This window comes from Halichoeres trimaculatus, unplaced genomic scaffold (genome assembly GCF_033239565.1).
Source record: "Halichoeres trimaculatus isolate MK-OKI-2021-1 unplaced genomic scaffold, fHalTri1.1 fHalTri1_scaffold_21, whole genome shotgun sequence".
Taxonomy (NCBI): Eukaryota; Metazoa; Chordata; class Actinopteri; order Labriformes; family Labridae; genus Halichoeres; species Halichoeres trimaculatus.
This window is the reverse complement of record NW_027437199.1, coordinates 9,640,315-9,667,443: the sequence shown is the minus strand read 5'-3', so window position 1 is coordinate 9,667,443 and position 27,129 is coordinate 9,640,315. Positions and strand designations below refer to the sequence as shown.

The window sequence follows — 27,129 nt, the reverse complement described above, 5'->3', positions numbered from 1 at the left end:
CCGACAGTTGGCCATTTTGTGAAAAAGTGCTCCATCCTTTTGCTTTAAAAACCACTTTGTCAGAAGCAGGACAAGACTACTTACATGCTGAAGGCTTATTTGTGTTGATAGCTTAAAAAATGTGGCCAAGAGAGCAGTTTACCCAGAAGTTTCTCAGGTCTTGTTTCCCCCTCTCCCTGCTCTGTCGTTTGAATCTCCCACTCTGAGCTGAAACATTCCGTCCAATACACACCAATGTTAAATGGCTTGAAGAGCTGAAATGCATCATGACCTTTGAAGGGTCATTGTGAAGAAACTATGAATGCTAGGAAACATTTGAAACCCACTGAATGGAGCCAAAAGATAGCTGAATATTTTGAAGTTTGAATGGAGTTTGTAGCTGAATGTATGACTGAATGAGAAGGGTTTGAAGCAGGCTGAAAAAATGTCCTGAAGGGAGGAAATTTTGAAAATTCCGCATTCATCTCTATGGGACCGAAATTTCGTAAATTGTTGAATATCTCGGAAAGTATTTGTGAAAAGTTTCTGAAGAGTCATAGCCCCCTTGTCCCCACTGAAACACACGTTTTGAAGTTTGAACGGTGAAAATCGGTTGAAGTTTGTAGAAGTTTTAGCGGTCCAAAAAAGCGGGCGGAAGAAGAAGAAGAAGAAGAAGAAGAATAAATTTTTTTGACACAGAAGAACATATGCTGTGAATGCATTACTGCATTCACAGCAATAAGTGAAGAAAGGATGAAGACTGACAGAGAAAAGATGGAGGACACAGGGAGAGAAAAGTTACAGCTCAGGGCTGGAACATCAAAGACAGGAGTGGACATTTACACGCACAAACAGTCATGAGTGGTTGGACACGGCTCTTGTGTTCGGGAGGAAACAGATTTAATTAGAGAGAGAAAGAAAAGCTCATAAAATGTGAAGCACAGTAAAAAAACAGACGTTGGAAATGCTTTTTATGAGTAATCTTTAAAGGACTACAAATCTCTCTAGCGCTTGATGATTAAAGTTTGGACAAGATGGTTATTTGATTTTTATATTAGCTGCTTGCTGGAGCTGCAATAAACATCATTATAAATATGTTGGGGTTTTTTTTGACAAGGCTTAATGAGAAAAATATAAGTTAAAAAATGTTAATTATCAGATATAAATGGGGAATTAATGAGGTAGAACTGTCAAAAATCCATAAAGTTTAAACATTTTCTTATTTAAAAAATTGAGCATTGTTACTTCAAGTGTGCACCCATTGCACTGAGGCTTTATGCTGCAATCATAGCAACTCAGAGGTCAGGATTTTACAACTTTTGTCTTGAAAAAATGCACTGGAACAGCCACTGAAGCCAAAGCTCTAACTCAGAAACTCAGAGAATAAAAAAAATCTACCCCAGCTCTATAGAGATTACTTTATCGTACGTCACACAACAATGGCAGCGTCCATTGAAAAGCCACATGTGAAAGGTAAAACGTCAACAATTATATCTTATTGACATTTTCCAGTTTTTAATTGTAATAGCACAATCAATTCTACAGTAAAACCTGTTCTGTATGTAGGTAGAGCTCATAAATGTAGCTTATTTGATTAGCTAAGATGTAACTAATTTGATTTGGGACCGAGTAAGGGCAAACAATATCTGAAATTAAATCTGTCACAAAATGGATTTAGGAATACAGAAATTAAGGCTTGGTGACTCCAATGCTTCTAAAATGAATGATTTTTTTTTAAATCTTGCATGCCTCAATCCTCTTAATGCTTTGTGTTACTGACTTGAAGCTCCTGCGAGGGTCTTTTCATTAGTGGTCTTATGGTGCCTCCTGCAGGCAAAGCAGGATAATAGATCTCTTTGCAGATGATCTCCAGTACATTATAAGTCCTGTTTCTCAAAAAATAATAAGGATCTAACTCTTCTCTCAAGTTATACCTCAAGTTTCAGTTCCTCAAAGGAGCTAAATTAAGTTAAGACATTGATTCTGTTTTTAGTTGTAATAACAGTGTAATAACAGTATAATAACAGTGTAATTATAATAATAATAAAGAGGATACCTGGATATGGACTGAGGCATCTTTCCGGATGCTGGTGTGTCGTTCCACTCTTTGCTGCTCAGTGGGTCCAGCAGAGAATCACCTGTCTGGGTTTTTTCAGCCCCCCCATCCTCACCCCCAGCCAATCCATCAACAACCGCTTCCCCCCCTTCCTCTGAACTCCACCTTCCAGAGTTCTTAGCTGTAGTCCTATCATCAAGTAAACCTTTGTGGTTTGACTCTGGACGCGTGGCGGATGGAGCTGTAGGGATGAGTGGAGAAGGTCCCTCTGAGCTTTCATCACAAAGCAGCTGATCCACAGTGTTGCACGCACTTTTTACTGCTCCGCCTTCAGACCCTGATCCGACTCCTTCACTCCCCCGCCTGCTCTTCTCCGCGCCCTCTCCTGCGTCGCTCCCAGGCTCCAGGGTGCCGCGGCTCTCTGATGGGGAGAGCTCGGAGCCCAAAGGAGACCCTGAACCCTCCGGTTGAGAGACAGGCTTCAGGAGGAGAGAGACTTCGGCGCTTTTGAGGAGGAGGGCGAGGCAGGCGGTGAAGGGTTGGTGGTCTGTGGAGCGTTGGGAGGGGTCTTTACGGTCCTTTTTGGAGCCCATCTGCTCCAGATCCTGCTGTAGGGTCTGCTGCAAGGCTTTGATGCTGCGCTGGAGTTGCATCAGAAAGACATACTGCCGGTGGCTCACCTGGACAAACACGACACATGACACAGTGATGTTGGGCTAGTGTATGGGTTTTGATACCACACATGTAAAGAATCCCTTTTTAAAAACTTACCTGAGCACTTAAATGCTTCTGCACATGCACCAAAATTTGCACATTTGCACTTTTACTAGCTGAAGACAAAGAGGAAGAGGAGGAGGAAGGCAGACTGTCCAGAGAGTGAGGTTTATGGAGTCCATTACTAGCCGGGGTTGTATCGTTGTGAGTTGATGTCTGAGCACTATCACTGCTGTAATACTCCTTTAACAAACGTTTCCTCTGGAGACGAGCCACAGCCTCTCCAGACGTGCTCCTCGACAGACCTGCTCCCCCTCTGAGCTTCTCCTGGAGCTGCACGATCTTCGCCGGCTGACACGCCCACACGGTGAGAGGGAAAGAGTCCACAAAAGGCTGCGGCCGTCCTTTGCCTCCTCGCGTTCCTTCATAGTCCACCCAGAACTGGGCAAAGTGCAGCGCCCAGAAGTCTGTAGCGGCTGGGATTTTGAGTGCATCTGTGCCCATTGTCGGCACGACAAGGCCGCGGTAGATGTCGTGGAGCTTGGTGTCTTGTTCGTGCGCATGGCGCTGGAAGACGGGGTGCAGAAGGGGTAAGGACGAGGTGGAGCGAGGGAATGAGGTGTAAGAAGGGGAGAAGAAGGGCTCCTCCTCGAAGGCTTGAAGCAGTGCCTCGAGGTGGGAGCGGGTGCAGTTGGACGGGTGTCGGGTGTTTGTGGCGACCATTTCAGAGGTCTGCACTGAAATGGATCGAGGCAGGTCAACAGGAGAAGAGGCGTCTCGATCAGTGGGAATCACCAGCTGCACAAAGAAAGGAAAATCTGCATTAGCACCAGAAAACACAGTTTTTATTAATGCCTCTGCAGCCCTCCTCACCTTGAGCATGAGGCCGTCGACTTTGATATCGACGTGATCGTCTGGTTTCTGCGAGTCACTGAGCTTGTAGATCTCCATGAACTGCTCCAGACTCTGCCTGAGGTCCAGGGCGAAAAGGTTGATCCACACCAGGCTGCGAGGGTCCAGGACCAGCTGCAGGGCGTTGAGCTGGGCGTAGAGGTTAGGACACGGGACTGGAGGAGGAGTGTGAAGGAGATGCATTAGAAAAAAAGAAAATATTGGCTTCTAACTGATTGAAAAAAGGCTTCTTAATAGTGAGAGTAATAACATAAATTGAGTGGGTGATTTCTCATTCTGAGCATTCAGAAAATCGATGCTGCCTCAGCCACAATGCAGTCAATGCACAGCCAAACAACAAAAGAAGGAGAAAGCTTTAAATGAGCTGCTACTTTCAGTTACATCAGTAAATGTGACAGAAGTCTTACTGGGATAGTCTTTTCCATCAGGAAAGTAATACTCTGTGAACTCCACATGAATGGCCGGCATCTCTGGAGGCAGGTATAAAGACTTCTTATTGCAGGAGATCATGGTTTTAGGGCTTGAGCGGCGCTGGTCTGCTGTCGACACCTGAAAACACAGACAGACAGAAACTTAAAGTCTGCAGTACAGATGTTTGTAGCCTCAGTGAGTCCATAACTGAAGGCGTGTAAGGCAGAGTGAGTCTATAGAGACCTGGTAGATGCTAAAGTCAGCCATCCTCAGAACCACAGAGCTGGACATAAGCTGCGTCTTCGGGCTTTGCGTAGGAGGAGGACTGAAGGAGACGCTGGATGAGGTGTTGATCTTATCTGCAGAGAAAGATGGAAAGGAGAAGGAGGATCGAGAAAAAGAGGGATCAAAATGAAGCAGAATGAAAAGAAAAGGGGATAAACAGAGGGAGTGCTCAGTTCTATGATTAGGAACCTGTCTGTCTCACAAATAGGTGTGTATCACCGCACCCAGCTGTGCGCACACACCGTGGTACCTGGCTCTAAGCACCAGCAGCACTGGGCTGAAGACTGTCTGTGTGAGCTCCACTCTAGAAGTCCTCTCTCTGCCTCCCTAAGCCCTACTCCTTCTCCTGATCTCTCCTGACTTCCTAGAGGCCCATACACATCGTCCCAATGGGACACTGGAGGACAGAAAACCCACAGGGATGATGTGTTGTGTGTGTGCAGCCAGGAAATAATACAACACCTCAAACACATCAAGAAACACCTCACTTTGTAGCACATTTCTGTGTGTGATTGCTTACTGTGTTGAGGGGAGCTGTGAGCAGGGGGCGGGCCTTGCTGGTCACGGACTGCGCTTTTTAACATTTCCACATTTGATTTGAATTCATCAAGCAGGCTCCGTGCCCAGCCTTCTCTCGTCTTTGTGGCCTCGCTGTAGTGCATCCAGTGAGCACAGCTGTCACCTGTGGAGGAGACATAGTGCAAGAAAAAGTTTAGACATCACTTGATGTCAAATGTACAAAGAAATTCAGGCATAATATTTTGTCTTGTAATATCTTGAAATGAGACTTTGTTCAGGGCTTGTCTGGTAAGTGTGGCTCATATTAAGTCTAATGACATATGTTTGTTGCATTTGTTTTGCTTCCCTCTTCAGGCATCCTGCTTCCTGATTGGCTATCATTTCACATGTGCCATACCACAAAGTGCACTAGGGCTGCAACTAACATTTATCTTTTAAGGCAACAAATCTGTTGGGTATTTGTTAGATAAGTCGTTTAATCACAATTATTTTGTACTTCAACCTAATTTGGCCTCAAAAATGTGCAGACCTTTATAATTCAACCTGTGTGTCGCATTTTCACTGCATTTTTCCAGAGTTAGGTTCTCACCTCTGATTGGTCAGCCCTGTGTCATGTGAGCAAATGAAGTTGTTGTTCGCGGTATTGGTTGGCAGTGACTTTGGGCTTATTTTCTAATGTTTATTTGCTCATTGGGGCTTGCTTTGCTCTCTGTATGACCCTGTCTCTTCCAGCTCTCCATGACAACGCACTTAGTTTTGTTTCTCTACATGCGCTACTTCGCTCATGCGCACACTGCCCCTCCTTCTCTGCGCAGAGAGTTACCAGTGCATTGTGAGCATGAATGAGCTCCTTCGGATCAATTGCCTCACTTTTAAAAAGTTAGGGGAGTTTTGACACTAGATTGTAAACCAGATCCTGAAAAACTGTTTAAAACAGAGTGAAGAAGACTCTCATGAAGACTCTATCGGGCGCTAAAAACCGGGAGCTGTCAGGCTGTCCAAAGCCGGAGATGCAGAATCTCCTCCTCATGTTACAGATGAGCATTTACCACCTGGTATTTCATTTCAAGATATGACAACATCCATGAAAGCAATAATACGACACGTCGACTATCAAAATTTGCGTTGATGAATTTTTACAGTCGACACAGTCGTTTATGTCGACTAATCGCGGCACCTCTAAAGTGCACACTCAACTATCCTCATCTGATTGTATGTAGTTTTACTACTACTATGTTTTACTATTAGTGTTTAGGGGAGAGCTGAGTTTACAGCAGAATACAAACCTGCTCTGTGGAACGGATAGTAGTCCAGAGTGATGGAGCTAAAGGAAAGCTGCATCGCACCTCCTGTTACCCTCTTGTTGATCACTGCACACAGAAGAACAACAGGAAAAATGTCAATTTGATGCTTTGTTTTGCTGAACAATTGTGGGCTTTGCTCTGTTGCTTTACAAAAAAATGTAAAAGCAGAAACGTGAGAAAGAAAAGAGTAGATTCTTCTTTTTGTCACATCTCAGAGAAAGACCTCTGTGCCTGTGTGACACACATGCATGTGAATCTGCGCACCTTTGTCCTTGGCATGGATGTCGTCGCAGATGTGCAGGTCGAGGTGTGTGATCTGGAGGTGGTGGGACGTCTCGCACACGTCGTAGGCGCTGAACAGCTTGGCCATCGTTGCACTCTGGTCGGCTGCTGTGGACGCCTGCTGGGTTCGCACCTGCTGGGCTGTTGGGGGTGCAGAGGACACCTGGTCGACAGAAATACACACACACAAGAGAATATGGGAAGCATGATTAATGTTGAATCAGAATTTGGTGCTTGTGTTGTGTTCATTTCATGATTTTATCAAGCCTTCTAATATTTAATTAGTGCTAATTATTTTGTGTTCTTTCCAAATTTGAGTCAAAAAAATGTTCATGCTTAATAATGACAATCTGGATCTTGTAATTCTCAAATCTTCCAGCAGGTGGTGTGTGAGCTCAAACTACAGCAAACCACTGTACACTGAAAGGGAATGCATGGTGACGTGTGGGGGATGAATGGGTGTACATAATTTAAACGTATCTGTTAGAAAAGCAGAAAAATAAAGCAGATTGAGAGAAAATTACAGCTTTAAAGAGAGACACAGTGAGTAGAGGCAGATAGACGCCATATGGCAGAGACAGAGTGGCACAGAGAGGGGCAGACATGATATTCATGCACACAAGGACAAACTATCAGACCATGACATTGTGCATCCACAGAGGGTGAAATGAGGGCATGGAGAGGCGAGGAGGGGAGGAGGGAAACTGGAGAGGAATCAAGATTCATGTTTTTCTGTGTGTGTGTCTGTGTGTGTGTCTGTGTGTGTGCACCTGGTCTTCTGTAGCCATGCTCTTCCTCTGCTGCGCTGACTTCTCCATGGCCTCGCTCAGAGACTTGGCGTACTGCACCATGGCTTTGAGCTGGGAGTCAGTCAGCACCCAGAGCAGGTCGTCCAGGATCAGGATCAGCTTGGAGGCCACCACGTTGCAGTCCTTAATCTGTGTCAGACAGAGTCGTTCGGTGTGAGCATGCATTATGCAAGGGGAGGTAGCCTGAGAGCTGCTCTTAATGTAACACGATGCTTGTAGGTTAATTTATAGAAGCTAACTGTGTTTTCCTGACTTTAAAAGAGCACTTGAAGCACACATCACACAAATCTATACAAACAAAGCACACAAGTGTTTGGTAATTAGAGTTGCTTCATTGTCAAGTCTGCTTCATTATTTTCATGTGTTAGTGTGTTTTCTAACCCGTCTCTTCAGCGTGACTCTGATCTTCGACTGATTCGTGATGAGCCGAATCGGAGCACTCAGCATCTCATGCTCGGCGCTCTGTATGGCGTCTGCCTCGATGCGAATCATCTGCCAGCTGATCTCCTTAAACGTCAGAATCTGAACCCAAAAGCAAAGATGAAACTGGTTATCAAAGCTTTTAGTGACATTATGATTTAAGTATAAAGATGATTAACATCCTGACCTCTCCCCTCTGAGGGTCCTGGATGCGGGTGAAGCGCAGGTCGCCAATGCTCCAGCTGGTGTTAACACTGTAGACCTGCAGCTGTGAGAGCTCAAAGGAGGCGTTGAAGGCCTTGGCGCTGATCCTGATGACGATGGAGTTGATGGAAAGGGACATCCCTTCGACCACCTTCTCTGCAAAGCCGTACTCGCTGCATGAGACCAACAGATGAACGGACACAGGCAAAGGAAAGGTTATGCACCAAAGATTTTTCCCAGACGTGGTTTAGCCAGGAGGACTGAAGGATTAATCAGCCAGATGCTGTTTCAGGAGATGAGACAAACAGGAGACACTCTTACCTTTGCCCTGATGCTGTTGCTATGGGAGACGGGCCATTAGGGGGACGAGGCTCATCACAGGTGCTCATCTCCATCACTACTTTATCCAGGGTCTGCAATCCAATCAAAGACCAAACATCAGGACGGCTTTTGGTTTAGACATTTGCTCCTGGTTATGTGTTTTTATTTACATGTTTACCACCATCAGCCTGTTCTCTACTTCTTCCTCTAGGTTCTGTTGTGGAAATAATAAGAGATGTGAACTGGGACCTACAGCTACCAGGGGACTGGGACCAGCCTGGCAGTCAATCAGCCTGACACCTGCACCCTGCTCAGTAACGTGGCATTATGACGGAGAAGCTTGTTGCCATGACACAGTCTTTACGAAACTTACTGTTCACGGGGTGAAAAATAGACACCTCAGAGGCCAAGACGCTCTCCTACAAGAGCCAGACTGAAGAGGCAGGTGCAGAATGAGCTGCTGGAGAAGCTTGATAAAGCTCCACACAAGCTTGAAAAGATTGCTCTTGAGGTTTCTTTAGATTGCCATCATGATTAAGCTGGAGACGGAGAATGCAGTCTCAATAGGGCCTGATTTACCACCTTGGGTGATTTGGGGGATGTGAACTGGTTAGGGGCTCATCATAACTGACTATATGTCCTAAAAGCTTGGAGTCAGTGTGACGTCAGATCCTCCTTGATCTGGGATTGTCACTACATGCCTCTGACAGAATATCCGTAATAACCAATGAGAAGGGCAGACTGGGAAGTGCTGTTAGCTGGATGGCACAGCTTACAAGCAAACGTAAAGAAGCTTGAGGCATTATTTACCCAAATTCTTTCCTTGTTATTGGCGCTGCTGATTGCCCCCCATGTTTGTTTGGCTTTTGAAGTCTGAAGCTTCTTTGAATCATCATATCCATGGAATCTTCCACACATAGCCAGGTATTTCCACAACAAACGAATATCCCCTCCTTGTTGGTTTTGAAACCAAAGTTTTCCAAAATCTACACTTTGACTAGAGTTTTTAGAAAACATCCTTTTTGGTGACGCAAAGCTGAGGTTTTGTGTGGATGAAGAGCATAAACGTATAAAAATATATCCCCAAATACCCAGCTACACGTGGACATGGCCTTAACCCAAAACTTTAAGTGTGTGCTGCAGCAGTCTTACGGAGTGATCCACAGAGTGTAATGCCAGAAGTCGGTCTGAATTGTCTTCATGCTTGTGGTGTCTGACAATTTTGAAATCAGTTTAGATCTAACAGTTGTCTGGCGCGTGCTTTGCTCTGTTCATTAACTCTCTGTAACACTTAAACTGGATGATATTGCTGAAGACTAAAAAAAAGATTGTGGCATCTTTTGGTATTAGTTGTGCAAAATGTGATTAGACGGTGTGGTTGTTCAAACTTACCAAAGAGATTGGGTGAGTCTTCAATTTGGTCCATGGTATCTGTGAATGAAAAGATAGCAGCTTAGCTTCACAGCTTCACAATATCCCCACTAATAAAAAGTCTACCTGATTGTTCAAAAGGAAACCGAACTCTGATAACTACATCACAAACAAGCGAGGCAGCTGATATGTCAGCTCAGTTAAATCTTAACGTGTGGCTTTTTGATTCAAGTGTGCATTGAATGACTGAAGAAATTAAATGCTTCGGGTCACTTGCAGTTTTTGTCCTCGAAAGCCAGCCAATCTTTGAGACATCATCGAACATGAAGTGTTCAGGATTCACAAACATGATTAAATTAAGGAGTATCTAATTCACCTTTTTTCTGTGGAGCTCAGGCCTGTCACAGTTTGAGTCATCAAAGCGGGCATTTGATCTTGTGGGAAATCAATAAAGCAACTTTTCTTTATGTAAATAGGTTGGCTAGAAGAGGCAGTTTGGCTTCTCTGCAGCAGAGATGGGGATCCACCATGAGAGGAAGTGAGATACAAATCTCTGTTCTCTTTTTTAACAGTTGTCACCAGACTTTAAACACTGCAACAGGCTCAAAGCCAGAGCCTGAGAAATCACACACACTTACTGTAACAATACAGGTATTATACCGCAGTGTGACACATGCAGTCAATGACACAAAGTAAATAATGTCTGAAGATTGTATAGGAGCAATACAGGAAGGGTTGGAATGAAGGATGAAAGACCACCGAAGAGGAAGACGGAAGAGAAAATCAAGGAGGTGGAGGAGGAAGAGAGGAGGTGGAACATGGACCTTGGATGGTATAAAAGTCCAGTCACGAAGCTGCTCCATTAACTGTTCCCAGGGTGTGTCTGAGGCTGCTCTTACACATCAGGGCCATCTGACGACTGCCAGAGTCTGAGCAATTCATTATGAGTCATGTAAAATAGGATTCTACTTTATTTTTGTAACCATGCATTAGCTCTTTGGTACAAGTTTAGAAGATAAACACTGCGTTTTTGTACTTTATGTTCAATATAAGAGGATAAAACAATCCAAAACAGTTTTATACATCATTTTCAGGACGACATAGTGATATTTTTTGAGAATGTTTTGTGATTTTTACCTCTGTTATCATATCTGTGTGAGTTGAAAGGATCGAAAAGAATGAGCCTGACTCTATCAGAAAGTAAAGAAATTTGTCTTTTAGCAGCTGCTAAAGTGGCAGGGTAATAACCAGTTACTGTAACATGTTAGCCAGGATAGCTGCTCCAGCCTCTATGCTAAGCCATGCTAACAGGCTAATATTAGCCTCATGGGCAGATGAGATTTTTTGCTTAAATAAGACAAAGCGTCCACATCACAGTGTGTCTCACCCTGATAGCGGCCTTGTTGCAGCCCACGCGGTTGATGGCGAGCCACGTGGGCAGGTCTAGCAGGCTCTGGAGAACCTCCTCGTCCAGCTCCAGGTTGGTCAGCTGGCCCTCCCCCTTCAGCGTGCTCAGGTTGATCTTGTCTGGGGACAGATTTTTAGCAAACCTACAAGACACAGATGGAAGGACACAAAATGCAGCTATGAGCCTGGGGATATTTATAGAAACAGGCTCCTGGCAGAGTGACAGGCCGGCCGAACAAACCCCCGACTGTTGCTTTGTGTTCGGGATGAGAATAGAGGGGCTGCTTTCCAAATCAAAACACACTCATTAGTTTTTGTATTTCATGTTTTAAAATCGAGCTTCCATGCATAACTGGCAGCATTGTTTATACAAGGGTCATTTTTTACCCAGTACAAACCACTGCGTTTTGAATAAGTCATACTTAAAACCCAAACTTGCATCCTCTTAATAGCAGACTCAAAAAAAGCCTGTAATTTACTGTTAGAAACTTCTGCTGACATCTACTTTCCTTAGCAACAAGGATGGAAATGTATGACTACATTCAGCCTGAGCATTTTCATCGACTGCTTTTCTTTGTTACCATAGTTTGACCTTAAAGCTCCTGTCAGGAGTTTTTTTTTTTTTTTTTTTTAAGACAAGACTGAAAAGTCCAGCTATATTTAGATTTGACTCTAAAAAGTAAACAAGACCATCAGAAAAAAAAAGATGTTTTCTTTAAGGTAAATTTTTACATCCATAACCATTGTCAGGGGTTAGGTGTCATTTGGAAACAGCCATTTTTTAAATTTACAACAGCAAAAACTTGCTCCAACAAGGTGAGAGTTTTGGTTTGATCAGAAAAGAAAGCAGTTTTGCTTCTCTGAGTACAGGGGGCGCCAGAATCAACACAAGCAAGCAAGCTTTCCACAGGAGCTGTAAAGTTGGCCACACTTTAGTCAATATCAGGCTTGATTTACCACCTAATTTTCCAACCCCAATGATAGGGGGCGTGGCCTATTTCAAGTCTTGTTCCAACTGATTATTTTTTCAAATACTTCTCAAGTTTACGGTAGTAACACGGCTACTCACCTGCTCCCAACAGAGACAGAGCCTTCCCATGCTATGATTCTAACTTTAAAAAGTTTCATATTCTACACTAATAACCACTGAAAGCAGTAGACTAGAGAGCAATCAGTTTGTGAAATAAAGACAACAAAACCATTGTATGCAGCTTGCAACACTGAACACGCAAGACAGACCGGACGTCCAAATTAGGTTCAGATTGGGTTCAGACCATAGACTGTATATAGAGTGGACAGCGTGCCTCCGCCATTTATCATTGCAGGGTTTTGAAGCCAAAATACCCCCGTCACAGGCGCAGCCATTGGCAGCAGTTGTGCAGCCAGTCTGTGCAGTAGAGACGATGAGGGATTCTGGGAGAATCTGAGTTGAGCTGGGTGACAAAAATAATAATTATTTTTCTTTGGCGACTCTAATCACTTCTTGACTCTACCTCCCGACATATTTTACAGCCCCCAGAAAAAAACACACGAGAACGGCAGCTGTCAATCATCGTTAAACGTTACATAAAGCCTCATTTTTAACCTCGTACAAATAATGAAAACAAAACTTTTCAGAAAAAAAGAGAACTTGGATACAAGACAGCCAAATGATATCTTCAAATCACCACAGCAATCGGACGTGAGAAACATTTCTACGAGGAGTATTAATTTTTTAAAGTTTGACCACAGCCCATCTGGAATGGCTGGAAAGCCAGATTTTTCAACCTATAGTGCAGCCAGTCACCAGGGGGAGCAGTTTTTGTGGAAACCTCACTTCGAGCCGAGCAAGCGGACGTCCATTTTTTTTTACAGTCTATGGTTCAGACTAGACATCGGAATAACATTTGAATTGGGTTCGGACAAGACGTCCAGATTAGGTCCAAACTAGGTTCTGCCCAGATATCTGCACAAAACAATCTGATGCAGTTAATGAATGGATCAAACCATGCTAAATGTAGCAACTGCCTTCTATTCTTATTCAAGCCATAATTCAATATTGACATAACCTCGGCGTCTCTGTATGTTGTAGTGATTCTGTGTGTTTAGTCTTTTCACTCTTTACCTTTAGTAAACAGACTTACACACACAAACTCAATGTCAATGACCTGAGTCTTTTCACAGTTTGGTTATTAGTTATCCATTAGCAGAGGGGCCTCGCGCTTTATTGACCTGTGTTTCTCAGCAGAGCAGAATTCCTGAAAAACTTGGAGAGCATTGATTTCACAGAGGTGTAAAAAACACTGCAGACTCACTCACTTTTAAACACACCATCCAGTCCAGCACAGGCAGGCTTAATCTCGTTACCAAGCTAATCTGACGTACACTTAACAGAACGTTATCTGTAAATAGGGCCGGATCAAAGCTCAGAGTAACACAGCTAACGCACAGTACTCACAGAGGCTAACTTGGACGCAGTCCTCAGTGTATTAACTCATTAAAGTGCTGGGAAATTAGTCAAAATCTCTGGGCATTAGTGGTAATCTGAGATCTGATTTTCAGCAGTGATACTAGAACAATGTGTAGCCTACTTAGGGGTATAAACAATGGCATACACTCACAAGAAAACTGATGCAAGATCTTGAAAGCTGAGATCAGGAGCTCCCTCCTGCTATAACAGTGTGTTACAGGTCTCAGCTTTCCAAATGTTTGTTTGTGGCTCCTTATCTTACGTCTTTATTCACAGACACACAAGCCTGACAATTTCCAGAATTTTTCAGGAACTCTGTCCTGAAATTTATAAAAAATTGCTGATTTATATGGCTAATCACAACGGGAGGTTTCAGACAGACAGAGTAGTCTTGTTTGTCTCTGTGCATCTCTCCTCGCAAACACAGCTCAGTTGCAGCAGAGTCTGGAACACGTTTCAGCCTGCTCATGAAATGTTTCTCCTAACCACTGCTTCTTGTGAAATGTTGCAAAATGTAGTGATGCTCTTTACATTTTTCTCAATTGCATGCTATTTGTCCCTTACCACACACCTTAATAAAGGGGCTGCAGTGTCTTTCTGCTACCCACAACTACTGTGACAGAACAAACAGCATCGCTAGAAGTGACATGCACTTTGTGTACAACAGAAGTGAAAAAAATCACAAAATTACTTAAAGTTTGAGCGACCACCACAAGCTAAGCATACAGGCTCACCCAATTAGGCTAGTGTTAGCAAGTAACTGCATCATAAAGCCTGCAGAGCACTTCTTGAGGGGATGTTGTGAAATAATGAAGACCAACAGATGTTTACAGCTACTGTGGAAGACCATGTATTTAGTGGAAAGCAGCACTGATATTCACTCTTATTTAATTAGCATCCCTTTTACAGTGGTACAAGTTAGCATTTCTTTAACACTTCATGTTCAAACTTTTAAAAATCTGTATCATAATGAATTATTTCAGCCAATTTATTATGTTTAAGTTACAGTAAAAGAGATGACCTCTAAAACACACAGGTCACTGCTATTGATTTTAATTTTTATGCTAATTTTGGGGCACTTTTTGGGCTTTAATTCATAGGTCAGCTGAAGAGAGATAGGAAACAAAGAGCAGTGGTGGACATGCAGTGAAGAGTCGTGGCAGGGAGTCAAACCAGCAATTGCTATGGTAGGCTACAGCCTCTGTACATGGGATGCAAACTAAATATCTTGGCACAGTTTTGGGCTGCCTGCTTAGCTTCTTTGGAATGCTCTCAGCGACTTTATGTCCTTTAGAAATCCCAGAGGCCTTGGTGTCCAAATCTACAACTGAGTGTCTTAATCTTCCACTTTCTTGCCTGGCATGGTCACTTTAACTGTAGGAGTAAAAACAAACTCTCTAGGATTTTATTTATGATTGATAATATAGTGGGAAAACCACAAAAACATCTGTCTCAACTCAACTTAGCACAAAGCTAATTCTGCTGAGTCTTTGGGCTTAGGGAAGTGCTATGGTGTCCCTTTTGTAACCAAAAATGTGTTTTAGAAGTCATTCATCCCCAAAACAATAAACATCATGGGCCTTACAAAGCTGGAAAGCTGGTTGGCCTAATGGTTAAGGCATGCGCCCCATGTACAAGGATTGTAGTCCTCTAATGGACAACCAAGTTCTGCTCCAACCTGCGATATCTTTACTTATGTGTGGTTTCCAATCCTTTCCAGAGGCACAAAATTGTAAAAATTGTTTGATAGCTCTGGTTGTAACATATTTGCCTCCGCTAAGGAGGTGATGTTTTTGGGAGAGTTTGTCCGTCCGTTTGTCTGTGAGCAACATAAGTCAAAAAGTAAGCAACGGATCTTGATGAAATTTTCAGGAAATGTTCAACATGGGATAAAGAAGAAGTGATTAGATTCTGGAGGTGATCTGGATCCAGGACTTTTTTAAAGAATTCTTTATCATTGTGAGATAGGGCCGTTTTCACCATATGTGTATATAACTCTACGATAAATGTTTGGATTGCTTTGGTAAACAATACAAGACAAGGTCACCATAATTTCTGACAGATGTAAAAGTATAATCCAGATCCTGGCAATATTCTGGACACTAAGATCCAGAATATGAAATATGTACTAGGTCATCATAATTTTCAACACTGTCAGGTAACAAATTATCGTACAAACCTGCGACTAACACCAAATTGTAACAGACAGTCTGCTGAAAGGGAGTATAACATTAAAGTAGGACTAAAGAGTTGCGCTCTCTGAGTACTTTTCTAGTTGATGATTTTATAGTGTAATATTTGAGCTGCAAAGTTATTAAAGGTATTTAATACGTTAGTGGAGAAAATTGTACAATGTTTTCCTTTAGACTGTACAGGAAAGAGGATCCAGGAAAGTGGAGTGAACCACTTCAAAGTTGTGCTGGACGGTTGCGATTTTGTGCAGTAAGTTTCATGTCAAATATCGCATACTAGTGATGTGTCATTATGGAGTCACTCAGTAACCGAATATTGTTCTTCTCCGACAAGCCTTTGTTTTCACAGTCCACGTTTTGATTGTCAAGATTGAGGAGAAACAGCAAGGTGTTCACGGACTGAATCCGTCTGTTATATGTGATCCAACTGCCCACGCCTTGACTGATTCAGTCTGTCCAATTCTTACTTATTTCCCATCAACACCTTCTCCTGGCAGATTCTCCTCCAATTCAAACATGTGTGTGAATTATTCAGGAGTGGCAGGCATCACCAACAGAAACTCCAAGCAGGGGGAAATAAAGAATAAGACACGAAACACCTTCTCACACTTATAGCTAAGGTGATATATCAGCGACAGGTGCTTTAATCAGCACCAACACACCAAGAAGCTGAAAAACACAGTCACAGGAGTGTTTTTCTCGCCGTGTGCCCAGTGAAATATTCATCCCTGCTCCTGATCAAGTATCACCAAGCTAGCCAGCTAGCTCCTCTCACTCCTTATGTCTCCCCTGGGTTACTTCTTGCTTCCTCCTTCCTTCCTCTAAAGCCATAAATAAATAAACACAGTGATCAAACTATACGCTGCTCGTCAGCTATTCAAACATCAAGGCTAAATAAGCTACATTACAAACACGGGGGTTCCAGGAGTAAGAGGGGATTGAGTTCACACACTCATTTTTTTGTTTTCCTTTCATCTCTTCAGCCTTTATTCCAGTCAGCAGTGTGGAGATCACCGGACCAAATCCAGGCCCACAGGAGATTAGGACGAGCTCCAGGCGGGTGAGGTAGTTTCAACCAATTTGAATCCATTATTAAAACCATAAAAATTGACTTCCAGAAGTCTGGGAATGTAATCTGATCTTTTAGCTTCTTCTAAAAACCACCTCCGGAAATGGAAAAAGGCTAAGGCGATGAGACTGTCAGCTTTTTCCTGCTCTGACGCTGCATTTGTGGCACACTCTGATGACATCAGTGCCACGAAAAGGAGAGCCGGGCTGAAGAAAGCAGGCACAACTGACTCACGCTGGACAACTGGCTTGTTTTAGCAACGCACAGAAAGAATGAAGAATGAAGAAAAAGTAGCGTCTTAAGATGAAAGAAACTGGAAACAGAGCTCCTCTGGGGGGGTGAGAATGAGGCTTTCCTGCTTCTGCTCATTTGACCAAGCAGCAGACTTGGCTCGACAACAAAAAAAAAAACAAAAAAACGGAGAATGTGACTTTTAAATCAGGCTTTAAATCCTTCACGAGCTCATTCAGTGTCGGCAGGAGGGTGTAATGAGGCTGATACACAGAAGAAATAAAGCCTGACAACTCTGCTCAGGGAAAATCTCACACTAAAGCACAAAGTGACGCCCTGTGAGTGCAGCTCATTTATTTCGTTTTATAAACTTCTTAGCATCTCAAATATCATCAAAAGTGACCGAATATTGATGCTTTCAAGGACTTTCACTGGCTTTCTCTCCTCAGCTGCTCTCCCGTTGAGGACAGCAGCACTGCGGTGTTTGGAGGCAGACTGCCTGCAGTGTGGGCGTGCTGCTAAATCAACTGGAAACTATAAAACAACACAGCCTAAAAATAAAAAGCACATCTATGTGTGAAGCACATCTACGTGTGAAGCACATCGAATTAAAGGCCAATGATGTCTGCCAATTTTGCCTATTGTTTTAACTGACTGATTGCATAGACTCAACTTTAGCTAAAAAAAAGCATGAGAAACATAAAGTTCCTGTAAGGAGTTTTCAGTTTGTGTTGATTTTGGCGCCCCCTGTGGACAAAGCTGTTCATCTTTCTTTTTTTGTTTTCATCAAAGCAGTTTTTTCTTGCTCCATTTGTGCCTTAAACTCTTTAAAAGCCATCAAGAGTTTTGTCACTACTGTTTCACAATGCTCTTTCAATTACCGTAACTCCTCAACAACTTGGGCCAACGAAAAAATTCAAGGTGCTCTTTAAAGAAGAGAAAACAAGCTTTTGCGCATTTTCTAGGGTAGTCTGGTTCTGCTTTGGAACCCATGTGCAACAATGTTCCAATCACGGGCAATTACTGATGAAAGCTTCTTATTTTAGGGCTCTTTAAAATACCGTAACTCTTCTACTATTTGGGCAAGCGAAAAAATTCAATTGGTTCCTGAAAGAAGGAAAGGTGAGCTTTCCTGGCATGATTTATGACTCTTGTGAGGCCAAAAATACTTTTTATTAAGTAGGAAACTTGGCAAGAGTTGGGAGTGACATGCAGGAAAGAGGTCAAAGGTTGGGTCTGATTCCAGTCCACTTGCTTGAAGGCTAACCTCATTCACAATATCAGGGCCTTCTTTAATTGGTTAAAGTTGTGTTTTTTGACAAAAAATACTATTCTTTTACTTTCTGACAAGTTAATTGATCTGAATTTTTGCAGAGAAGCAACAACATTAACAAAGAACACAAATTTTCATCTTGTCATTTTGGTCTAGTTTGCTTTTCTGGGTCATATAGAGGCATCAGTGTGTATTTCAAGTTGTCTTATTTCCTCCTCACAGGAGCTTTAAATGAGCTTCTATTTGAGGTGTCTTCCTTCGCTCTTTAAATTTGGTTAACAAATCAGCTCTGTGCTGGGATGCTACTTTCTTCAACTGCAAGCCTTAAACAAATTTAGACTGTTTTTAACTTCCCAGGAACAACTCATGCTTCAGCTACTCCACTGAACTTCTGCTTCTTCCTCTTTTAACTCGTTTTAAAGTTTTGTTGTTTCGTATGGGATTGGTTTTTGTGCCATGAGAGCGTTCAGGTGCTCCAAGGTTACAGCATCTTTCAGTTGTAGGTTCTTATCTGCGGGAAAAACAACCACTTCCTCACTTGAGATGTCACAACTTTTTGAGAGCCGAGCTCAAAGCGCACCTTTTTTCTTTGCTGCACAGCTACAAATACGTGATGTGATCGAGAGTTCCTGATTTCCACACTTCGATGTCAGGCTTGTTTCAACCAAAACGTGGAATATCTTCAGTCAGTTGATCTCTAAAAAATGAATTCGGGGATTTCATCTGAGATTTAACGGATTTATTTCTCCTTTGGATCTCAGCAGCTGGGTGGTGTGAGGGCACTGCGGAGCAAAAATTCACTGAGTCATGAAACTGGAAATTGAAAAGTGAGACGAAGGGTTTAAAAGTTTCCTTTTAAGGACGTTAAGGCGCATAGGACTTGATGGATTTTTAGACTTGAGAAGCTATTTGACATATTGAAACAAAAACATGTTATGAAAGACTGCATAATCTGGGAGCACGTATTACTGGAACTTGAGTTATATCTGGTCTAGAAAACCTGCACACACCAGAAAAAAACATCTAAACTCCTCCAAAAACCACCTCCACACACGTCAATGGGAGCAACAATCCAACAACACCAACAGGCAACCTGCCGAAAGTGAGGAGTTTCTACTGGCAGACCGGAGTCCTGGAATATTCATGACCCAGAGGAGACAGTCAAAAGGTCGGAGTGAAGGAGAAAACAATCTGAGACCTCTGCGACACGGCAGCAGAGGACGTCGGGGCCTGGAGGGACCCTGAGCAAATGTCGCCCTCCATCACACTCACACACACACAGAAAAACAGACAGAGAAGTGTTTCACAGCTCCACATTGATGAGACACCCACAGCCAGGCACTCAGTCATGACTCATGCCGTAATAGCCTTCCCACCAGCAGTGAGCAGAAACTCTGGGATGAGTGGAGTTCATCGCTGTGGTGCATCATTACGCAGCTACTGCAGGGTGGAGAGTGGAAGTAGGATCGAGATGGACTCGTCTCCCACACCACAGCGAGGAGTAAAGACTGGTGGAGAAGTAAGTGCACACAATGGAGGTTGCATTTGTAGTGCTGGGTTATGATCCTCGCTGCTCGACCTCAGCCGCCTCAGAATAAAACAGTCTCCCTGAAGTCATGGGTCTGTAACATTCTCGACCAATTAAAGGATGAAATCATAAGGGTGTAACTTCCAAGTAAACGCCAATATTCACAGAGGTCCCAGAAGTCTCTTTAGGTATGACCAAAAAATCTCAGTGTTCAGTGTCTCACAAATGCCCCTCTGCTCCTCTCTGGTGGTGCTAGCTCTGTTAGCGTTAGCCGTGCTTATGGAGGCAATATGACACTGTTTGTTTGCAGACTCTAACTGCGTTTCCGTTATACTTTTTTTGCAAAATAAAAGCAATATTTCTGAAGTTTCGATAAGGAACAATTTCGCCTTGCCGGTGTTTCCATAGAACATAATGTCCATTCTAGGCTTATGTCGGTAAGTCTAGAATTTACATTTTTTGCCCACATACTAGTAGCTACTTTGGGTCATCCCTATTAAAAATAAAAAATAAAAACTTGACTTGAAAAGAATTTTTTAAAAGTTTTCAGGAAATAATCACTTGCTTGTTAAATATTTTGGTAAACACCCTTTAAATCTGGTTCCAATTACAGGATGTTTGCTATAAAGCAACATCATCTGTCAAACACAACATACTCCCCATGAATGGATGCAAACAAACTCCTTGATTTAAATGTTACAAATTAGGAAAGTAAGAATACCATGGCTCTGTCATCCAACTTTCCAGCTAAACCACAAAATGGACCCTGCATACCAGCCTGACAATAAAGCTAATCTCTCGGGTCATGAGTTCTTACTAAGGGGGATGGTTCAAGTTCAGAGTTTTTCTGGAAGCAGACATCTCTCAAGGACTTAAAGTATCTTCGGTCCTGTCCACCTCTGACAGAGGACATTCCTGTGTTGGGCGGGACTTGTGACATTAATTAGTACATATTAACTTTGTAGGACAAAGGTGAAGGTCTTTTCACTATAAGAGGTACGTTTAGAGGGCTCATGTGCCATCGATAGAGGGTGTAAAGGCGACACTATTAAAAACAAGCTCTAGCAAGATCAGACTGAATGGAATTTAAGGGCAACTGACGTTTCTTGATGGATTGTCTTCATCCAATTATTGCTTCGTAAACACATTTTCATCATTTGAAGGGATAAAACACATGATACAAGAGTGGGCTGAAAACTTCATAGCCTGACTAGGAAGGATTTGTGCCATAGAGATGAAACTTGACATACATTAAATTCATCATTTTCTGACACTTGCGGCATTGTTTATTTTTTGATTGATGTTTTTTTTGGAGAGGTTGTTGCTGTGGCAGGACGTCCGAACCTTGGGGTCATCTTCAGGGCTCTCCCTACCCCTCTTGAATCCAGCTGCCCACTTTTTCACAGTTGATAAAGCTGGAGCAAGTAGCAACCATGTTGCGTTCATGTCCTTGGAGGTTAACCCCTTTTTCTACAGATATCTGATAACATACCACAGTGCCAAATTTTATCCATATTCTCAAAATGTCTCTGGTTCTACTTTTGAAAGTCTTCAAATACTTCATCAGCGTCAGTTAATCTGAAAGTAAACCATGTTGCAAGTGTCAGAAAATATTGAATTTAATGCCAAATTCCATCGCTATAGCATAACTCCTTGCTAGTCAGGCTACTACTTTTCTGCCCTTCCTCGTATGTGGCATCTGGCCCTTTAAGTGTAAATGTTGCATCCTGTGGTGTGAAAATTGTAATTATTACATATTTTATTTATTAACTCTATGTCAGGCAAATTAAGACAACCAAAAGTGTCTCCTGAGCTTTGGAACGTTGTCTTTACCATTTTTGGAAATCTAATTGAAAGATGGATTTAAAAAGGCGCTCATCACAAGTCCTCATGTTCCCCTTATTAGGGGTGGGTACCTCTCACATTCAAAGCAATACAGTACCGATGCTCAGTACCTGGCAATCAGTATCGGTACTCAGCGGTACCAATTTTCGGTACTTTTTTTGTTTACCTGGTAAAAATGTCAAATTATAATAAAATCTCAAAGTTTTTCAGTTTAATATATTTCTTCTTCAATATTGAACCTTGCAATGCTGTGTTTGTGTCCAGCATTGAATCACCTACTCTTCCACTCCCTTACAGTCACAAGGATGCATTTAGGTACCTAAACATGGTATCTTTCAATTTTATGTGGATTGGTACTCGGTACTATAGACAGAAGTCGGTTGGTACCTATAAAAGTACCTCATTAGGTACCCATCCCTACCCGTCATGATACCAGCTACGGATGTTTGAAAGAGAATCTCTCAGCTCAATGTTTGTGCTCTGCGGCTCAGCCCAACCTCACACCATCCTGTGAAATCTCTCTCTGTGAGTGAACAAAGTAGGCAGAATGTAACCTCACTGTGTCAAGCCACGTCTGTGTCCACCTGTGTGTGTGTGTGTGTGTGTGTGTGTGTGTGTGTGTGTGTGTGTGTGTGTGTGTGTGTGTGTGTGTGTGTGTGTGTGTGTGTGTGTGTGTGTGTGTGTGTGTAATGGGAGCTCTGTCTGGCTGTGAGCCATGGTCCTGTCGATGATCTAAACCAGACAAACACTCCTCATCTTCAAATCACCCCAAGGGGCTACCTGAGTTCAATCTACAGCACTGAGTCACGTTAAGGAATTAAACTGGACATAAACGTGACGACCAATCAGCTCTGTTGACTCATCTTTGCTGTTGGACAGCCAAACACAATGATCCTTCTTGTGCACAAAAAGGCCCTCTCTACTAGCTTAATATGTCATGCATGCCTCAGTGCACTTGTCTCTGCAAGAAGAGGAACATCTACTGCAGATTTCTGAGTCAATGAACTGTGAGGATACCAGACACACACACACAAACACACACTGAGCAGCAGCAGTGTGTCCTCTGCTACAGAGGCTGGGTTGACATGTTGACACCCTAAACATCACCTGTAGCTGTGTAAGCACGAGATGAGTGCGTGTGGAATATAGCTGAAAGTGCAACCTATACGCCACCAGACGTCAGCACTATCAGTATGACATCACTGCTTATCATAGCGCCTGATAGGCTGGCAAGTCAGCTTCTGCACCAATCAGATGAGCAGATGATCAGATACTGATCCAAAAAGGCAGATGACATCACAATTCCTCAAGTCATTTCCTATCAGTGTTGATGCTAATGCTGCTGGGGGCATGCACAGTCATCTACAAAGAGACGCACGCGCACACACACACACACACACACACACACACACACACACACACACACACACACACACACACACACACACACACACACACACCAGGACGAGGAAGGGCACGCTGATCACAGGCAGCAGACAAATTGAAGCTGCTGTGTTGTGTAAGAGTGTGAAAGGACAATGCAATCCTGAGCAAAATAAAGTTTTTATGACTAACTATTAATCACAAAACGGTGAGCAGAGTCAGCTTTGTGCTTCATCATCCCACAAACCAGTCCACCTACAAACTGATGAGCTTTCACAGAGACAGCTGTCGTTCATAGACCCTCTGCTGTCCACGTCTCATTATTATACTCTCCTACGTGATGGATAGATATGTCGCTACCAGGTTAGTGCGTAAGCGTAACACAGTTCCCCCTGGAACAAAACAAGGAAGTAGTCCATTGAAAGTCTCTTGAGGTCCAGTGGAAAGAATAAATAATGCATGCAAAGAAGGCTGCCCTTAACAGCAAGACGTAAAAATAAATGGAGCTTCACAGAGCAAGTGGTAGCTTCATTAAGCACATCATGGAGAAAAATTAGAATCATCTGTTTCCAAGAAAAGACAGTGTTGCTGAGAATATTCATATGGTGTGTTGTTACCCAACTGTAAGTTTATCAAGCTTAGGCATTCTATGTACGGAAGCCCTAAGCTGACATACATCCATGGTTTTATTTCATTTTATTAAAAAGTTTTTCCACTTGTTTCCTTGAGGGCTCAAAGTATTTTATTTTTATTCTTCTTGACGTTCTGATCCCAATCTCAGCTTTTGATCTAGGCATTTTTAAGTTAATTTGTATCGATTTAAGACAATTTCTTCTCGATAATTCACATAAGCTAGCATAAACTGATCACAACATGTGGCAGAGTGTGATCAAGTGTCAAACCATGTTTCAGATCAGAAAAATTAGATCAGGGTAAAAAAAAATCTGATAGAGACATTACCTTATTTTGCGATAATGTTGCTTTCCTATATAATAGCTACACCTTGTTACATGAAGGGGGGAGGTGGGGTGTCTATTGTTAAGAATAAGTTAATTAATACGAAAAAGGGAAACACACTTTTTTGTCTCCAGATAACTCGAGGGATAAGTTGAGGTCTTATTTTGAGAGAATAGTTGAAATAAACTCATTATTTTAAGAGAATGCAGTAAATATATTGTATTGATGCATGTCCACTTAGGGCTTCCATATCTTTGGGCTCACATCTCTTTAATAGCTTACTGCTTGACTTTCAGTGCCAGGTTTGTTTATTCTTAGTTTGATAGCTTTGTTGGTTGTTTGTTTTAAAGAAGGGCAAAGAGTCACAGACACCACATAGTTTATAGCAGAGTAAACAAACCTGATCTCTTCGGGTATGTCTTTGCGCATGACACTGCAAGCCTACGCACCACATTTACAATTATCCAGGTATTCTTGTCAAATTAAAGTCCATTTACCCCTAAGTTATATCATCTATGTTGCACCCAGTCTTTTTACCAGCTTATAGTGACATTACGTTTGCTTTGGCTTGAGGGGGAGGCTGAGATTGTTGTTTCAAACAATCTGGCTCACCCACTCGACTCGTCCAACCTGCTGAGACGAGTACTCAGGGATTAGCCCTCACCAGCTAACCCGCTGTTAGCCAGCTAGCCGGCTAGCCACGTCTCAGGTCAGTGGGGTTACATCAACTGACAGCCTGACAGACAGTGTTAACAATATGATCTAACTTAACGAACACAAAGCAAAGACGATAACACTCATGTCAAGTGAATAACACACTGTGGGTGGTACACATTAAATTGGTATTTGGTGAAAGCTAACTGTCTATTTGACAGCTCCGTCGTCCTCTCCGCTCCCTGTCCCAGCCTGTGTCTGCTAACGATGCTAGACACTGACCTGGAGAGATGCTTCAGGATCTGCTTCTTGATGAGCCCAGCCATGTCCGCACGTTTGGGATATCCGAGGGTTAGTCCGGGTTAGTAGGCTAGCCCAGTCGCTAGCTTCTCCCTCTCGAGGTATAAACACACAGCTCAAATTCTATCCCCTATGTCAGTCTTCATCTTAACCGTGTTCCCGCTTCATTCCCACGGAGATGAGGCAGCGGTTGGGCGGGGTGACGGCATTTCACACGTCCGAGGGTCATACGGACTCGTAGACAAAGCATATCACGTTAGGCCATTTCATGCAGATATGATGAGGCTTCAAAACGGTCCAGACCTCTGCGATATCTCTCCCCGTACACCTGGACGGCCCGTCCGACCAGCAGCGTCTGTTGTCACGGCGTCTAGGCGGAGCGTCATGGTGCGTTCAGGGTCTGCTGGGAATTTTTACGACAAAAATTTACTTAGCGATAGTAGTCCTTAGGGTCTCTAGATTGGCTATGTGATTAATTGCGTATGGCATGGGTAACATGCTACAATTTGTTAATTTCAAGACAGTCACAAAGTAATACACAACTATATCGGATTATCTTCACAGTACAAACAGCCCTACAACCCAAAGTGCAATTTTATTGACAGCAGCGCCCCCCTGGGGAGTCATGAAGTAGTAATGGAGAACAAAAACTACAATACAGTGAAAAATATGAATTTAAACAGACTTTTATGGTTTTAAAATTCTCCAAACCCTTTGATTAGTTAAAAAAATTGCAAAGGAAACGTATAGAATTTTAACTGCTCGATTAAAGATGTATAGTCAAAGTAAATTTAAAGTCAGGGTATAGTTTGGACAGCAGTGACAACAAAACACAAAAGATGGAACAAGTTTACCATTTTGTCAGAGACTGAGTGAGCAAATAATTCACAGACTTTAGAAATTACCTCAGCATAAAACTGAAGAGAGTATGGAGATTTCACCACCCACATAATATCAATCACAACATGAAACAAATCAAGCTGAAAACCAGTACTTGATGGTAGAAATCCACATTTGATCCCTACATTTGAAAATGGACATGCTTGTAATTGAAATCACTGCATTGGCTCAAAATCATGTATAAACACTGTCCATAACCTGACTTAATGACCTTCCATATTTTAGCAACAAAATGCCAAACAGTGTTCTGCAGTTATTACAACAGTGTGGCTCCATAGTAGAAGAGCCCTGGTGCTACACTGTCTTGCCTTTACTCCTGTGTTGTCATCTATTGAAAATATGCAATCAAAAATTATGGCAATGAAGACTACATATTGTTGAGCAGCTCAGCAACAAACAATCCATGACAATAGTTAACTTTGAAGACTCCAGAATTGTTAGTGTTTTTTATAAACAGAGGTGCTGCACCACAACAGCAATTGTGATGCCTGCACATTTACTGAGTCCGTTTTAACTGTTTATTTGTACTCAAACCACTATTTTGTATATATATTTTTAAAAAATTGGTTATTTGAAAACCCTCAAGTGAGATTTAATCCCCATTATATGGCTCATTACATCTTGTAGGATACGGGTTGCCCCTTTACAATCCCATTTAGAAAATAAAAAAAACAATAGATAGACAAACTGTTAACTTTAATATTAAATCATTCAAATTACTTTACAGTTGCTTTTTGATACAAACTTTTTTATATTTAGACATTAAGTTTATTGTTTTGACATAGTGCAAAATGTTTACTGTATTTGGCATCAAGGTGTCATCAGATTGCTCTCACTATAAAACCCTGCTTTAGTGACCTCTAGTGTTCAAACAAAGAAGTTAAAGGAGAAAAAAGAAAGAGAAGGATTTCTTTTTATTTAAAGAGTATGGAAGCTCGTTGCCACCATGTATTATTATTATTATTATTATTATTATTATTATTATTATTATTATTATTATTAATTATTATTATTATTATTATTATTATTATTTTCTTATTTTCTTATTTATTTTTTAAAGGCAAGTACTCCTTTTCTTAGAGGGATTTCTGTTAGTCTTCCTTTTTTCAGCGAGAATATTATGAAAGCGCGTTTCCACAAGGTTAAAAAAGGGGGAAAAAAAAGATAAATAATATAACTTAAAATTAATAAATATATATGTAAATGATTTTAAAAAATCTTGAAAATAGGATTTGCCTGACAACTTCTATTCATTTTGACACAGTGTCAAGATTTAGCATAAATTCATGAAAATGCATCATTTCCCTAAACACGTCAGGGGACGTAATGACGACATACAGTATCTTAATGTATG

The 27,129-nt window shown here is 42.2% G+C and overlaps 1 protein-coding gene across 3 annotated transcripts in view; it reads right to left on the bottom strand.

The window, feature by feature from the left end:
• bltp3b (bridge-like lipid transfer protein family member 3B) overlaps window positions 1-25,238 on the bottom strand; it is a 39,256-nt gene extending 14,018 nt beyond the window's left edge. For all 3 annotated transcript variants that reach the window (XM_074697938.1, XM_074697939.1, XM_074697940.1), the window contains exons 1-15: window positions 24,858-25,238; window positions 10,975-11,137; window positions 9,609-9,647; window positions 8,217-8,308; window positions 7,879-8,068; window positions 7,653-7,793; window positions 7,233-7,400; window positions 6,445-6,625; window positions 6,163-6,246; window positions 4,878-5,039; window positions 4,316-4,431; window positions 4,069-4,210; window positions 3,623-3,816; window positions 2,807-3,547; window positions 2,036-2,715 (exon numbers count right to left, since the gene is read on the bottom strand). In XM_074697938.1, the coding sequence (XP_074554039.1) occupies window positions 2,036-2,715; window positions 2,807-3,547; window positions 3,623-3,816; window positions 4,069-4,210; window positions 4,316-4,431; window positions 4,878-5,039; window positions 6,163-6,246; window positions 6,445-6,625; window positions 7,233-7,400; window positions 7,653-7,793; window positions 7,879-8,068; window positions 8,217-8,308; window positions 9,609-9,647; window positions 10,975-11,137; window positions 24,858-24,901 (3,137 nt within the window). In that variant the 5' untranslated portion in view covers window positions 24,902-25,238. The remainder of the gene's footprint in view (window positions 1-2,035; window positions 2,716-2,806; window positions 3,548-3,622; window positions 3,817-4,068; window positions 4,211-4,315; window positions 4,432-4,877; window positions 5,040-6,162; window positions 6,247-6,444; window positions 6,626-7,232; window positions 7,401-7,652; window positions 7,794-7,878; window positions 8,069-8,216; window positions 8,309-9,608; window positions 9,648-10,974; window positions 11,138-24,857) is intronic.
• Window positions 25,239-27,129: the final 1,891 nt, after the last annotated feature.